General features: G+C 35.7%; 1 protein-coding gene across 8 annotated transcripts in view; it reads right to left on the bottom strand.

Moving 5' to 3' along the window:
* Positions 1 to 17,292, bottom strand: part of SLC4A10 (solute carrier family 4 member 10) — a 314,478-nt gene that overhangs the window by 115,172 nt on the left and 182,014 nt on the right. For all 8 annotated transcript variants that reach the window (XM_045033870.1, XM_019838163.3, XM_019838162.3 and 5 more), the window contains exons 5-6: positions 15,467 to 15,627; positions 106 to 294 (exon numbers count right to left, since the gene is read on the bottom strand). In XM_045033870.1, the coding sequence (XP_044889805.1) occupies positions 106 to 294; positions 15,467 to 15,497 (220 nt within the window). In that variant the 5' untranslated portion in view covers positions 15,498 to 15,627. The remainder of the gene's footprint in view (positions 1 to 105; positions 295 to 15,466; positions 15,628 to 17,292) is intronic.

The raw sequence follows: 17,292 nt of genomic DNA, 5'->3' as shown, positions 1-17,292 counted from the left end.
TGAAAACTATGTTTTCAAATAAAATACATTTTAAAGAATTTAGAGACACTTTGAAATTTCAGATACCTATAATAAACATAAAGAATACAATAAAGAAACATTTACCATTTTTATCCATGGAATTGGGTTCTGATTGTTTCTTGCCAATATCAGCAAAGGAACGAACAATGGGAATTCTGTTGGTGAGTTTTTTCTGATTCTGGTGGTGATGCTGTTTCATCAGTGCCTCATGGACCCTGTGACGTATGTCTTCATTGAGCTGACCTGAGCTTACTTGTTGGTCAAGGACCATATCTGAAGAGGAAAGGCAAGAAAAGATTAGCACTGCATAGTATGCAAGCAGCAAATCACTGAGTCCAAATATGCACACCCTAGATAATATTATTCATCTTAAAATAGAATGAACTCCTTTAAGAATCTCTAGATACAGTCTTAACAAACAGAAACTTGCCTCTTTTTGTTGAAATGTTGCACAAAAAGATGGGAAAAATTTTTAATATAAACCATTCAATTTAAACATGTAATAATTTAATGGAGTGTTGTTTTTCAAATGGACATAGTTGTATTGAGAACAAAACACTTTATATTCTCCATTATTCACACTGATGGGAGGAAACAGTAGCAGTGGTAGTATCAATATAATTACTATGTTTAAAATTGTAGGGGCGCCTGGGTGGCTCAGTCGGTTAAGCATCCGATCTCGGCTCATGTCATGATCTCATGGCTCGTGAGTTCAAGCCCCATGCCGGGCTCTGTGCTGACAGCTCAGAGCCTGGAGCCTGCTTCGGATTCTGTGCCTCCCTCTCTGTCCCCCTCCTGTTCATGCTCTGTCTCTGTCTCAAAAATAAATAAACACAAAAAAATTATAAAATTGTAAGGTGGCTTTATACTTATATTTTAATATGGTTTTTCTCCCTTTTTCTAGCAGAAAATGACTTCCGTATTTCCTCTTTAGGTAAACAAAAGTCCATCTGTAAAAATCTGAGGCAGGGAGGCTTAGGCAGCTATCTAGTCATTGCATTTGGAGAGTAAACAACTCTTTCACATGGATATTAAGTCAACCCTGGCACACCTTCCTTGAAAATGTGTTTATATTTAAAAGGTCTTCTATAAACATAAAACAAAGAATAAAGGTGAGATTTCGGAGGCTATAATTAAGCAGACTGATATTTATCATAGTAGCGTCAGAAACACCTATAAAATAAGTAGATGAGTAACAGAATTTTAAGTTTTTTGGTAACATACCAAGATCACTTCAGTGAACCTCATTGTAGGAAGGAGAGTAGATGGTGGAGTAGGAGGATCAGAGCTACATTCACAGAACTGAAAATGGCCTGAAGGCAGGCAGAACAGGCCTTCCACAGCTAGTCACAGAGAGAAGGCCATATCCAAAAGGGTAAGAAAGGCAGAGATGTGATTGGAAACCAAACCCCTAGCAGCACTAATCACAGATAGGACTGGACATCACAAACATGGAAATGCAAGAGGATCAGACCCCCCACCCCCCAGGCAGTCCTGGCAATGAGGACCCACACTGGTAAGAAAAGTTCCCTTAAAATCTCTGCCTCTGAAAAGCAGCAGGGCTTAATTCCAGGAGCTTCATAATTAACAGGCTTAACTCCAGGGAAGCCTTAAGGCAATAGGAAACTGTAATCCCTACTCTTAAAGGGCCAGCTTACTAAATAATTCCACTGAAAACACAGCACAGAAGCAGCAGTTTGAAAACTGTCTGGTGTGTACGTGAAGGAGATTTATCGACGTACCAGAGGCACAGGGATCTACAGGAGATTTCACTGGGAGCAAAAGTTCTGGCAGGTGCCATTTCTCTTTCACTCCCCCCACCCCTCATCTAGACAGCAGGACATTTGTGGGAGCCAGCTCTACATTCTCCATCTACCTTGTTAGCACTGTGTGCCCCACCTGAGCATTCTCCTGCACACCCACCCCCACTCAACACACCTGCCTCTGCAGGCACCCCTCCAAAGCAGCTCCTGACTGGATCTGACTCCAGAAGCAGTGGCAACAAATGCAAAAATAAATAAATGGGACTATATCAAATGAAAAAGCTTCTGCGCAGCAAAGGAAATCAACAAAATAAAAAGAGACGCTCCTGAATGGTAGAAAATATATGCAAATCACATATCTGAGAAGGCGCTAATATCCAAAATATGTTACAATCTCACACAACTCAACACCAAAAAAATAAACAACCTGATTAAAAAATGGGCAGAGCACCTGAATAGACATTTTTTTAAAAGAAGACTAAAGGTAGCCAGCCAACGGGCACGTGAAAAGATGCTCAACATCACTAATCATCGGGAGATGTAACTCAAAACCAGAATAAATTATCACCTTACACCGGTAAGAATTGCTAGTATCAAAAATGACAGGAAGTTACAAGTGTTGGAGAGAACGTGGAGAAAAGGGAACCCTTGTGCACCGCTGGAGGGAATGGAAGTTGGTGCAACCACTGTGGAAAACTATATGGAGTTCCTCAAAAAATTAAAAATGCAATTACCATATGATCCAGTAAGTCCACTACTGGGTATTCACCCAAAGAAATGTACACATTAATTTAAGAAGATAAATGCCCCCGGGGTCACCTGGGTGGCCCAGTCAGTTAAGCCACAGACTTTGGCTCAGGTCATGATCCTGTGGTTTGTGAGTTGAAGCCCTGCCTCAGGCTCTGTGCTGACAGCTCAGAGCCTGGAGTCTGCTTTGGATTCCCTCTCTCTGCCCCTCACCTGCTCACACTCTGTCTTTCTCTCTCTCAAAAAGTAAATAAACATTAAAAAAAAAAAAGATAAATGCTCCCCCATGTCTATTGCAGCACTAGTGTCCATTAATAGATGAGTGGATAAAGATGTGGCATATATATACATATATACGATGGAATGTTAGCGATAAAAAAGAATGGGATCTTAACATTTGTGATAACATGGATAGACCTAGAGGATACTATGCTAAGTGAGATAAGTCAGACAAAGACAAATACCATATGATTTCACTTACACGTGAAATCTAAAAAACAAATGAACAAACAAACAGAAAAACAGACTCTTAAATATAGAGAACAAACTGGTGGTTGCCAGAAGGGAGGGAGGTAGGAGGAGGAATGAAATAGATAAAGGAAATTAAGAGGTACAAAATTCCACTTATAAAATAAATAACTCATGGAGGAGGTCCCTGTGTGGCTCAGCTGGTTAAACATCTGACTTCAGCTCAGGTTATGATTTCATGGTTTGTGAGTTTGAGCCTCACATCAGGCTCTGTGCTAACAGCTCAGAGCCTGGAGCCTGTTTTGGATTCTGTATCTCCCTCTCTCTCTGCCCCTCCCCTGCTCATGCTCTATCTCTCTGTCTCTCTCTCTCAAAAATAAACATTAAAAAAATTAAAACAAAAAATAAGTCATGGAGATGAAAAGTACAGCATAAGGAATACAGTCAGTACTAGTGTAATATTGTATAGGCACAGATGGTGAGTCATTTATTGGGGTGAGCATTGAGTAATGTATAGAACTGGAGAATCAAGTTGTATACCTGAAGCTAATATAACATTATATGCCAATTATACTTCAATAATAATTTTTTACACTTCAATAATAATTTTTAAATGTTTTAATTTAAAAAAAAACATAGTCAATTCTGTTTTTAAAGAAACAACCAAAGTCGCAAACGAACTGATATTGTATGATTCTATTTATGGTACATACACACATACACAGAAAGGATATTGTAATGATACACACCAAATTGTGTGAGAGTGGGTAGGAGTAGGAATAAATAGAAACTTCAAGGTTTTACCTTAGCATCAGAGTGACTCATATAAAACTGCCATTTTGTAAGTCAAAAACAGATATCAGCAATTTCATAACTTTTTCATTTTTTGCAGGAGGAGTTTTAGGTAATAAAAAATACTAAAGAACACTGATTAATCACATAATAACAACAAAAGAACAAGTATCTCCTTTTTCAAAACTAGGGGATTTGGAAGGGATAAATACATGAAACAGGAGGATTTTTAGGGCAGTGAAAATATTCTGTATGATATCATAATACTGGATACATGTCATTATACTTTTGTCCAAATCCATTCAGAATGTATAACATTCAGAGTGAATTCCAGTGTTAAGCATGGACTTTATGTGATAATGACGTGTCCATGTAGGTTGATCAGTTGTAACAAACGTAACATTCTGGTGAGGGATATTGATAGTGAGGGAGGCTATGCATGTGTGAGTTCAGGGGGTTATGGGAAATCTCTGTATCTTCCCCTCAATTTTCCTGTGAACCTAAAACTGCTCTAAAAACTAAATTCATAATTTAACAACAACTTCAGTATAATTAATCTGCTCCCAGATTATCAAATATTAACTATTTAATTTTTTGAGGCACTCTTTATAAAAGGAGTAAAGCAAGCATATCACAATGAATTGCCTTCCACAATCCTACTGAGTACAACGAAAAATTCAATATTAGCATAATTCTCCCCTACAAACAATGTTTACTTCAGTGTAAAAGGGAAATGGACTAAGGAAACAGATTTGGGTCACTGTAGCACATTCTAGCTATGTGATCTTATAAAGTTGGATAACCTCAGGGTTCTTATTTGTAACATGGAGATAATATCTACCTCATATGCTGTAGGCCCAAATATATAAGGCACCTAATGGACTGATTAGAATATTGAGACCCTCAGTAAATATTTTCCAGTGTAAGATTTCCTTTAAGTAGGTTATGGGTCCCAGGTTTGGATTTTGGGTGGTTTTAATACATTCATAATTATTTTATAATGGTATATCAAGTGAAGGCAGAGTTGGGTTTATCAATAACAGAAAACTGAAAGGAGGAGATTCAAGATGACGGGGTAGGAAGACCCGAACTCACCTCTTCAAATGGACAAAACAAATATACAGCTACATGTGGAAAATAGTCTGTGAAAAAACCTGAGAACTAGCCGAACACCTGTTCCACAACAAAGGATAAAAGCACCACATCAAAACTGATAGGAGATGCAGAAACATGCTCTCACCAAATACCCCACCCCCAGAGGGGCAACCCACCATCAGGAGTGATCTAAATACACACACACACACACACACACACACACACACGCGTGCACACACACACACACACGCACACACGCGCACACACACCAAATAAGATAATGTTACCATATATGTTAACTAACTAGAATTTAAATAAAAACTTGAAATAAAAGAAAACATCTAAAAGATCTATGGAATGCAACAAAGGCAGTTATGAGACAAGTTCACAGGGATACAAGTCTACTTCAAGACACAAGAAAAATCTCGAATAAGTAACTTTACATCTAAAGGCACTAGAAAAGAAGACCAAATGAAGCCCAAGTTAGTAGAAGGAAGGAAATAATAAAAATCAGAGCAAAGATAAATGAAATAGAGACTAAAAAGACAATAGAAAAGATAAATGAAATTAAAAGCTGGTTCTTTGAAAAGATAAACAAAAATGACAAATCCTTAACCAGACACATCAAATTTTTTTAAAAAAAAGGAAAATGCAAATAAAACCAGAAATAAAAGAGAAGTTACAACTGATACCACAGAAATACAAAAGATCATAAGCAACTACTATGAATCTACACCAACAAATTCAACAATCTAGAAGAATTGGATAAATTCCTAGAAACCCACAACCTTTCAAGACTGAATCATGAGGAAATAGATAATCTAAATATACTGATTACTAGTAAGGACAGTGAATCAGTATTAAAAAGAAAACTTCTAGTGAACAAAAGTTCAGGATCAAATGACTTCACTGATGAATTCTACTAAACATTCAAAGAAGATTTAATACCTATACTTCTCAAACTATTCCAAAAAATTGAAAGAAGGGAACACTTCCAAACTCATTTTATGATGCCATCATTATGCTTATACCAACCAGACAAAAACACCACAAAAAAAAAAAAAGAAAGAAAGAAAGAAAAAGAAAATTACAAGCTGGTATCCCTGATGAACATAGATGCAAAAATCCTCCACAAGATATTAGCAAACCAATTTCAACAATATGTTAAAAGAATCATACACCAAGATCAACCGGAATTTATTCCAGGAATGCAAGAATTGTTGAAATCAATCAATGTGATATACATTAACAAAATGAAAGATAAAAATCATATGATCACCTCAATAGATGCAGAAAAAGTATTTGACAAAATAGAACACCCATTTGTGATGAAAACTCTCAACAAAGTAGGTGTAAAGGAAATGTACCTCAACATAATAGAGACCATATATGACAAACTCAGCAAACATCATACTCAATGGCGAAAAGCTGAAAGCTTTTCCTCAAAGATCAGGAACAGGACAAGGAGGCTCATTCTCACCACTCTTTGTCAACATAGTATTGGAAGTTCTAGCCATAGTAATTAGGCAATAAAATGAAATAAAAGACATTTTCCAATTAGTAAGGAAAACGTAAAACTGTCACTACTTGCTGAAAACCCTGAAGATGCCACCAAAAAACTATTATAACAAATGAATTCAATAATGTTCTAGCATACAAAATTAATATATAGAAATCTGTTGCATTTCTATAAATTAATAATGTACTATCAGAAAGAGAAATTAAGTGAAAAAATCCCATTCACAATTGCATCCAAAAGAATAAAATACCTAGGAATAAATTTAACCAAGAAAGTAAAAGACCTATACTCTGAAAACTATACAACATTGATGAAAAAAACTGAAGAAGACACAGATACATGGGAGGATATACCACACTCATGGATTGAAGGAATTAATATTGTTAAAATGTCTATTCTATCCAAAACAATCTATACATTCAATGTAATAATCCCTATCAAAATAAAATGGCATTTTTCACAGACAAGTAGCTTAAAATTTGTATGGACCCACAAAAGACCCCAAATAGCCAACACAATCTTGAGAATGAAGAATAAAGCTGAAGGTATCATCATCCCTGACTTCAAACAGCACTTCAAAGCTATAGTAGTCAAAACAGTATGGTACTGGCACAAAAACAGACACATAGATCAATGAAACCGAACAGAGCCCAGAAATAAACCCATGCATATATGGTCAATTAATCTACAACAAATGAGGCAAGAACATACAATGGGGAAAAACAATCTCCTCAAATAAATGGTGTTGGGAAAACTACATACAGAATGAAACTAGACTATCTTACAGCATACACAAAAATTAACTTATAATAGATTAAAGACTTGATGGCAAGATCAGAAACCTTAAAACTTCTAGAAGAAAACTTAGACAGTAATTTCTTTGACATCATACATAGTAGCATTTTCCTGATATGTCTCCTCAGATAAGGGCACCAAAAGCAAAAATTAACAAATGGGACCACATCAAACTAAAAAGTTTTTGCACAGCAAAGGAAACTCAACAAAACAAAAAGGCAATCTACTGAGTGAGAGAAAATATTTGCAAACCAAATATCTGATAAGGGGCTAATATCCAAAATATATAAAGAACTCCTACAACTGAATAGCCAAAAGCAAAAACTGGACAAAAGATCTGAATCTAAAGACATACAAATGGCCAACAGGCACATGAAAAGATGCTCATCACTAATCATCAGGAAATGCAAAACAGAACCACACTGAGACCTCACATCTGTCAGAATGACTAGTATCAAAAAGACAAGTAATGGGGCGCCTGGGTGGCTCAGTCGGTTAAGCGTCCGACTTCAGCTCAGGTCACGATCTCGCGGTCCGTGAGTTCAAGCCCCGCATGGGGCTCTGGGCTGATGGCTCAGAGCCTGGAGCCTGTTTCCGATTCTGTGTCTCTCTCTCTCTCTCTCTGCCCCTCCCCCGTTCATGCTCTGTCTCTCTCCGTCCCAAAAAATAAATAAACGTTAAAAAAAATTAAAAAAAAAAAAAGACAAGTAATAACAAGTGTTGGTGAGGATGTGGAGAAAAGGGAACCTTCATGCACTGTTGGTAGAAATGCAAATTGGTGCAGCCACTAGGAAAACAGTATGGATGCTCCTCAAAAATTTAAAAATAGAACTATTGGGGTACCTGGGTAGCTCATTCGGTTAGTGTCCAACTCCTGATTTTGGCTCAGGTCATGATCTCACAGTTGGGAGTTGGAGCCCCATGTCAGGCTCTGCACTGGCAGAGGGATTCTCTGTCTCCCTCTCTCTCTGCCCTTCCCTTGCTTCTGTATGCTCTCTCTCTCTCAAAATAAATAAAGAAACATTTAAAAAAATACAACTACCATTTGATCCAGCAATTCCTCTTCTGGGTATTTATCTAAAGAAAATGAAAATACTGACTCAAAAATATATATGCAGCCTTATGTTTATTGCAGCATAATTTACAATAGCCAAGATATAGAAGCAACCTAAGTATTCATTGACAGATGAATAAAGAAAATATTGTATTTATACACACACACACACACACACACACACACACACACACACACACGAATAAACTCTTGCCATTTGTGACAATACAGATGGACCTGGAGGGTATTATGTTAAGTGAAATAAGTCAGACAGAGAAAGACAAATACTGTAAGTTTTCACTTATGTGTATAATGTAAAAGATAAAATAAGTGAACACACAAAACAAAACCAGACTCACAGATACAGAGAACAGACTTATGGTTCCCTAGGAAAGGCAGGTTGAGGGAGAGCAAAAATGGTGAAGGGGATCAAGAGGTATAAACTTCCAGTTATAAAATAAGTCATGGAGATGTAATATACAGGACAGGGAACATAGAGAATACAGAGAGACACAGATGGTAACCAGAGTCATATGGTGAGCATTTCAAAATGCACATAAATGTCAAATTACTATGCTGTACACCTGAAAATAGTATAATATGTGTGCCAATTATACTTCAATTTAAAAAACCAAAAATTCCAATCAAACTATAAAACAATGAATTTCATTGGCTCACATAATGGAAAATCAATGTTAGGCTGGATTTAATTCTGTTTTTCTGACTCTGTCAGTTTCTCCCTCCTCTAGGTGTGAGTTCAACCTTAAGGCTGATTTTCTTTATGGTCATAAGGTAGCTGCCAACAGCAAAAAAGAAATATATATCTTTGTTGATATCCACATATTCTTTGACTTTTGTGACTTTCTCTTAAAAGACAAATTCTCTTAAGTCCTACTGACATAGCCCTGTCCATGCTGAGACAATCCCTGGCTAAGGAAATATTGTCCCCATGACTGGCTTAGGCTGATTAAGAACTAACCTTCACTCTGGAGTCAGTTTTCTAAACTATAGGTAGACAAACTTTTTCTGTAATGGGCCAGATAAAAAATTTTAGGCTCTGTAAACCATGCAATCTCTGTAACCACTGTTCAACTCTGCCTGCCTTTAGAGCATGAAAGTAGCCATAAAGAACATGTACACAAATGAGCATAGTTGTGTGTCAATAAAACCTTTTTATGGACACTGAAATTTAAATCGCATATGATTTTCATGTTGTAAAATATTAATCTTCTTTTCACTATTTTTCAACCATGTGAAATATAATACCATTCTTAGCCCACAGGACTAACAAAATAAGTCAGTGGTGCATATTTGCACATAGAGTGTAATTTGCCAAACTTTGCTCTATTACTTTTCTGTTTACAATGTAAAGAGGTAGAATGTATGTGCAGGAATCGGCCATAATATTCACTCTAGTTACCTCTGAAGTCCCTTTCAATTCTGAAAATGTATGATAGTGTAGAATATTTAAATCTATATCTCACTTCGTTGGAGATAAGTAGTTATAATTAATTTGAAATAAGGTAAATGATAAATTGCCAACATATGTGACTTTACACTGAAATCTTGCTAAGATGGAAAAATGTATATAAATATAAAATATGTAGCATAAACTTCATAATGAGAGTTGTAAAGTAGGTTATTAAAACACCAAAAGGATACCATTGTATCACATCTGTAAGCTTCATCTGTAAGCTGTGATGTGCATCCTCAGTTCAATATTCTAATCAAAATCAAATGAATCATATAAAACCCATGTACATAATTACAATTTTTAGTTCTTACCAAAGTACAGTCTTTCCAGGCTTGAGCACTTCAAAAACCTTTAAGTCACTAGCTTCACAGTTTTTCAGAAATAAGGGCTTATTTGAAACAGTTACATAAGAGAAAGTAAATAGAAAAAAATGCTCATCTGCTCATTAGCCACACAGAAATACACAGTAAACTCCTCTGAGGTATAACTGCATCAAATAGATCCTAATGAACTAGAAAAGTTAATCATCTTGCTTAAGAACATAACTTATACTGAGGTGAGATTTAAGTACCAATGGGAATCTGATTCACTAATCACTTTCATTGTTCTCTTCACCACTATAACATACATTAGTGTTAACCTTGAAAAGTAGGAAAGGATAATGAGCCATAATGGCTTTGGGCCCAGCATCAAGTCCTACAATCTCAGCAGGCTATGATGTCTAAATAATACAGTCTAGCCTGCCAAAGCACAATGCCAAGATCTGGGTGATACCGGAAGAAGCAAGAACGAAAAGGATAAATAAGTCACATGCTTCTAGCACCAAGCAGGCTCTAGGAACACTAGTACCCTTTGTGGAAAAAGCCTCAGAAAATGAAAATTAAGTTTCCTTTTAACTGGGCAATTATTTTATCGTGATCAATCCATCTTGACCAGTGAATGAAAACCTCCAGAGATCATGAGATGTTACCAATTCTATATAAATCTCTGCCTCTGAAAAGATAGTCATATACATTAAAAGCCCATTGTTTTACAACTTCAAAAGATGTGAGGGGTAGGAGTGTGAAATAGAAAGAATCTAAATTCAACAGTTTGCTTGACCCCATTCACAGGAGTGTGTACACTAAAAATGTAAACTACCCTAAGAACACTTACTTTCCAGATCAAGGATGGTAATAGTATAGACATATTTTAAAATGTGGCTATTTCCATACTCCCAAATCTGCAGATTACATTCAGTGGAGCAAAATATTGATTTCTCCTCCAATAGTCTATTTTTAACAACAAAAGTTTTTTAATGAGTTGAGAGCTATGACTGATAATCTGATCATGGTACTAACTTTAATTTGGTTTTCATTTCTTACTCCCATTGACAGAATTAGGTTAAAGCATACACACGCAGACAGAATACTTCCATTATTAATCTTTACAGTGCTGAATTTCAAAGAGATTAACACAGACCATAAAATCACGTGTAATTTATATGGATATAACTAAGAAGCATTTTAAATACAATTAATCTCCATATCAGAATAAATCACGGTAAGAAATTACATATGGAGAATTTAGGATTTGAAAAGGTTAAATAATATTTTGAAGGAAGACGTTTAAGTTTATTCTGAGTTTCCTGAAACATTGGCAAATAGACATTTTTAAATTAACTTTGTCCAAAAGAAAATCCTACTTTAATTATACTAGACATTCTTGACAGACCTGCCAGATACAAATGGGATTTCCTCCTGTTAAGTCTACAAAAATCTCTTTAAAGAATTATCTAAGACTCTATTAAATCAGAACATTGATATAAAAATCCTTGATTATTCTAAAACAATATCTGGGTCATATTTCTCTATTAGAAAATGTCTAGAGGGGCGCCTGGGTGGCTCAGTCGGTTAAGCGGCCGACTTCGGCTCAGGTCATGATCTCGCACTCCGTGAGTTCGAGCCCCGCGTCGGGCTCTGTGCTGCCAGCTCAGAGCCTGGAGCCTGTTTCAGATTCTGTGTCTCCCTCTCTCTCTCTGCCCCTCCCCTGTTCATGCTCTCTCTCTCTCTCTCTGTCTCAAAAATAAATAAACGTTAAAAAAAAATTAAAAAAAAAAAGAAAATGTCTAGAAAATATTAATGCTGCAAAGCCTGCACATTCACAAAATGTAAGAGTTTAGAGCCCTTAAAGATACATATTATATCCAGCTTTTGGAAAATTGAAACTAGTGATTCATATGTTAGTAGGTGCCTAACATACGGGAAAACATGACAAATAAGAGGTGAAGATAAGTTCCAGTCTTATTATTAACCACTAAGGTCACAAATTATGAAATAGAATAAAACCAAACTTATGATTATAGGTTAATAAAAGAAATTATTCCCATGTCTGCAAGTATTACCTATGATACATCATTTTCTGTTTATCTGTTTATAAAATAGGGCATATATCCTCCTCCCTATCTCATAAAGGTTACCATGATAATAAAATATAATGTGAAAATATAAAGTTAGAAGTCTTAAAAATATGAAGCATACTTATTACGCTTAGCAATAGGGCTCAATTGCCACAAAGTAAAAATAGCAATAAGTAAACAGTAAGAAAATCATTATAAGCTAAAAGGAGAAAATGTTCTAATAAGATTTTATTGAAGGCAGAAATAAATACCTTTGGATTAAAGAAGTCAAATTACAATTACTCAAAAAGAGGGAATCTCCTCTCATTAATGAGTGAAAAGGAATCTAAGGTAATAGTGATCAACAAGTATTTTTAATTATATGCTTGTAATGTGGTATTAGCTCTAAACTAATGACATCTTCTGGATGGTATTTTACAGAGTGCTCTACACTGTAAATGGGACATTCAAGATGAGCTACTTTAGAGACAGAAAGATACAGACTAATTAAACAAGAAGAATAAAAGCTATTTGGGGTATCAAGTCTTCCATTGAACTACTTTCTTTGTAAGGATAGACTTAGAAAATGTAATTTGCTTTCAAGAGCGAGAATTAACACAGCTAACAACCTTCCCACAGCTTGGGGAAAGGAGCAGTGGTAGGGAAAGGAAGCATAAATTTAGACAATAAAACGGAACTAAGGTGATGAAATGAACAGAGGTTTAGTCAAATTCAGGGGAGAAGATTTCCTGGTAGAAATAAATTTCTAAAGAAAGCATTAGAAATTATATGCTTTAAGAAATTTAAAACCTGGTAAAACTATGAAGGGTATTTTCTGAGGCTAATTTTGCCAGGTTGAGGAATTTGACAGCCTCATTAGATATAGCCAATCCAAAAGTATTTTGGATTACTCCATTTTTCAAAGGTAATGTCATCACTGACATAAACAGCAGAAACAAACTCCTTATTTGGGGCAAGATCTTTAACTTTCAGAATCTCAGTTTATTTATAAAGAAAGGATAACAATAATAATACTGAGGCCCAATTTTGTTTTGAGTATCAAAAAGATAGTATAGAATTACTTAAAAGAGCTTCCTAAATTGCAAAGTACCATGAAGAACCCAGCCATTTGGTTCCTAATTAAAACATAAAAATGTTTAGGGGCTATTGGCAGGACCCCATAATGTAAAGCTAAGAAATTAAGTTGCATAACTACTGTTCCAGCATTCACAAGAAGTTTGCTAATTCCTAAGTTAACCCTTTTCTTTAAGTCTTGATTTAGAGTGATCCATTACTGCATCCTGTGTTCCTCTGAAAAGTATACTGTATTTAACTTCATATAGCCTATTTGGCTCTAGTTATTTATTTTATTTTATTTTATTTTATTTTATTTTATTTTATTTTATTTTATTTTATTTTTTCTAGTTAGGTATTTTATTTATTTTTTAATGTTTGTTTATTTTTGAGAGAGAGCAGGCATGAGTGGAGGAGGGGTAGAGATGAGACACAAAATCTGAAGCAGGCTCCAGCAGTGCTGACAGCTCAGAACCTGACTCGGGGTTTTAAACTCACAAACTGTGAGATCATGACCTGAGCTGAAGTCTGATGCTTAACCAAAGGAGCCACCCAGGACCCCCTTTGGTTCATTCATTTAAAGGAAAAGCTCTTTGGGGTGCCTGGGTGGCTCCCTCGGTTAAGCATCTGACTTCAGTTCAGGTCATGATCTCACGGCTGTGAGTTTGAGCCGAGCAGGGCTCTGTGCTGATAGCTCAGAGCCTGGAGCCTCCTTCAAATTCTGCATCTCCTTCTCTCTCTCTGCCCCTCCCCCATTCTCTCTCTCAAAAGTAAATGAACATTAAAAAAAGTTTTTAAAAATAAAGGGAAAGCTCTTCATAGGTGTAGTATGAAACTCAGAAGGAAGGCTTCTCTTTCCCGTTTGCTTTTTTTTTTTAATATGAAATTTATTGTCAAATTGGTTTCCATACAACACCCAGTGCTCATCCCAACAGGTGCCCTCCTCAATACCCATCACCCACCCACCCCCACCCTCCCATCAACCCTCAGTTTGTTCTCAGTTTTTAAGAGTCTCTTATGTTTTGGCTCCCTCCCTCTCTAACCTTTTTATCCTAAGCCAGGATATCCTTCTTTTCACACATATCACAATGTATGCATGCCTATCTGCATCAATGTCCAAATAAATAATTTTTAAAGTAGTTAGACAATCATTAAAATCTGGGCAACATCTACTTCAAGTCATTCTCTTTCTTCAGCCAGTGGTTGTAGTATAATATAAGGAACACACAACTTACAGGGGCCCTTAGATGGAACAAGCACCATGAAAATCTCAGAATTTCTATTTTCTTACTGAAAATTGGGAATGACACTTCATCAGGCTATTCTGAAGATTAAATTATGTACATTATTTTTTAATATAATATTCTCTTACTTATGGAATCAAAAAACATTTACAGAGTTTTCCTCCTCTGTAATATAATGCAGACATTAAAGTTTCCCTTAAGTCTTTCTACTTTGCAAAAAAATTCTACATGGAACTGCTTTTATTTATTTTTTCCAAACTAGAAATTTTTAAAAACTGCCCAAGTCCTTGCTTTGTTTTTATTTTTAAAATCTCCATTAACCATTTTATTTATACTCTTTCAAAACTTTTTGTATTATTTTGCTTTTATGAAAACACATTTATCATGTTTGTCATGTTTAATATCTTTTATCAAAAGATACAGGAGTTCTTTGTCCCTATTTCTAGAGTAACAGTAAGATGTTTCCTACATATAACTGCCTGTGTTCTATAGCCATAATAGGCTTCTAATACAAATCTCTCATCCCAGGGGCTAGGCATAGTATTAAATTACAAGCTAATTTCAAATGCATTGCTTGCCATCCTCTGGAATTAATGAGTTTTATTTTAAGTTTAAAATAAATGGCCATACCTTTCTGTTCTATTCTAAATTAACAATTTTTGTATCTACTGAATTTTTAATATGATTATTTCAGGTATTTGAATATTGGAAAAATCATTTTCTAGTTTTGTGGGGTTTTTTTCCTTCAAATTTCTAATGGTGACAGCTTAATTAAGCATGATAGTGGAAACAGTATATACTAAATGGGAGTCAGGATTAGTTCTTTGTTCTAGACTTGCCATTAACAAATTAGACCCTATTTCTCCAAATTTCAACTTCTTTTATCTAAAATAAGGGGGTAGGAGAAAGTCATTTTTAAGGTATCTTCTGCTGACCATAAGAACTGATTTTCCAAGAGTCACAGAGTTATAAGGAAAAGAAAATAACAAACCTCAGCTACACCCATAAGAGTGAAACAAACTAAGGGAAAAAAAAAGATATACCTGCAATTTCTTCTAAAGTGTTGGCATGCATGTCCAGTAACACAGTTCCATTCAGAATACAACTTCTCAGCTCAAACAAGCTGTGCAACGACAGAGTGGCCACATAAGGCTTGCTCCATCTTTCTCCTCCGTCTTCCACATCTTCTTCAAACTTCAGCCACCTACACAAATAAATATTATCAGCACATTGAATATCATATTGTAGATGAATGATCCTTTATCCCAAGAATAAAAAGCAGAAACAGAAAAACAGTCACATTGCTTCTAGATTTTGTGGGCTTGGGAAGTAAAACCTAGCCCAAGTTATTTGGTTTATTTCATTTTAATTCCACTTAACAAGCATTCTTTTTGTCACTGAAAGATGTATAGAAAGCCAAGAAAAACTCAAATGTAGGGGCGCCTGGGTGGCGCAGTCGGTTAAGCATCCGACTTCAGCCAGGTCACGATCTCGCGGTCCGTGAGTTCGAGCCCCGCGTCGGGCTCTGGGCTGATGGCTCAGAGCTTGGAGCCTGTTTCCGATTCTGTGTCTCCCTCTCTCTCTGCCCCTCGCCCGTTCATGCTTTGTCTCTCTCTGTCCCAAAAATAAAATAAAAAACGTTGAAAAAAAATTAAAAAAAAAAAAAGAAAAACTCAAATGTTATTTTTGTTAGTTTGTCAAGCTCTGAAAAAAATATTTACTGTGTTTATTCAGTGGTCACTGTGAATCTGCTGTAAAATTAATAGAGTATACTTCATAGAAGGATAACGGCAATTGAAAAAGATGCAAAAGAAAATGAAAGAATACTCATTTTTCTGTAGTAGGAGGTCTTAAAATAGAATATTTGATCTCCTGATAATTTTTCCATTTGATTTTTAGGGAGACTAGTATAACTTGGGCCCTCTTCTGTAAGAAAAATAAATATTAGGCATGCTTGGATGAAATGTAGTACAGTCATTTCCTGGGGAATACAGGAACCTATAAGCACTGAGCTCAGTCTCTAATCCCTGGGTCTTCCTTCCAGGGATGGAGAACAGAGGAACCTGGATATCAAGGTGACAAATGGGACCACTGCCTTTTTGGAGTGAAATGAATTGTAATATTTAAGTTTCTTCAAGTAAGATAAGTGGAAGGAATAAAGAGAAAAAATGGAAGAAATAAAGAGAAACCAGAGATTCTACTGCTATGGCACAAGCACTAAATTTCTCTCATTCTTTTAGGGACTTGTTGTCTAATCCTAATAGATGACCAACTTAATTCCACCATTTGTAATATATCCTAAATAAAGCCTAAATTGCCTTTCCTCCCCTTCTCTTCACCATTTTCCTTATTTCTTCTCTCCTTAGTCATTTTTGCCCTAACTTCCTCTTTCTGTGCAATATCACTCAAATTGTCTATAAAATATTGTATTATTGTTTTATGTAGTCAAATGATCCAGCTCCAGGGGAGGAGAAATATGTTGCAGTAACTAGTTAGGGAATCAGTGGATCAGCCAGAAAATAACCAACCACAAGGGCTAGTCAGAATGATTAATGTGCAGAGTTCTAAGAAAGATAAAGAAAGCTATTGATCTGTCCTCACTGTTCAGGGAGTAAAACATTGTCAGGAAATGAAAATGAAACCAATAGGGAAGAATAGTTGTGCCTACCAAAAGTGTATAGACAGGGAATACCTAATACCTACCATAAGTTTATAAGATATTTGAAGGTTGCAAAAATTTACATTTAAGCCACAAGTCACTGACTGTATTTCTTCAATGCTGGAATTTTATAGAATTTTTTTGTCTACACCGCTGGGAATTTTTCATATTATTGGTTCTTAATGATTTTCAGGCCTTGATAGGGACATA

This window comes from Felis catus, chromosome C1 (assembly GCF_018350175.1).
Source record: "Felis catus isolate Fca126 chromosome C1, F.catus_Fca126_mat1.0, whole genome shotgun sequence".
Taxonomy (NCBI): Eukaryota; Metazoa; Chordata; class Mammalia; order Carnivora; family Felidae; genus Felis; species Felis catus.
The sequence above is the reverse complement of the archived record's forward strand: the minus strand, read 5'-3'. Positions and strand labels throughout refer to the sequence as shown.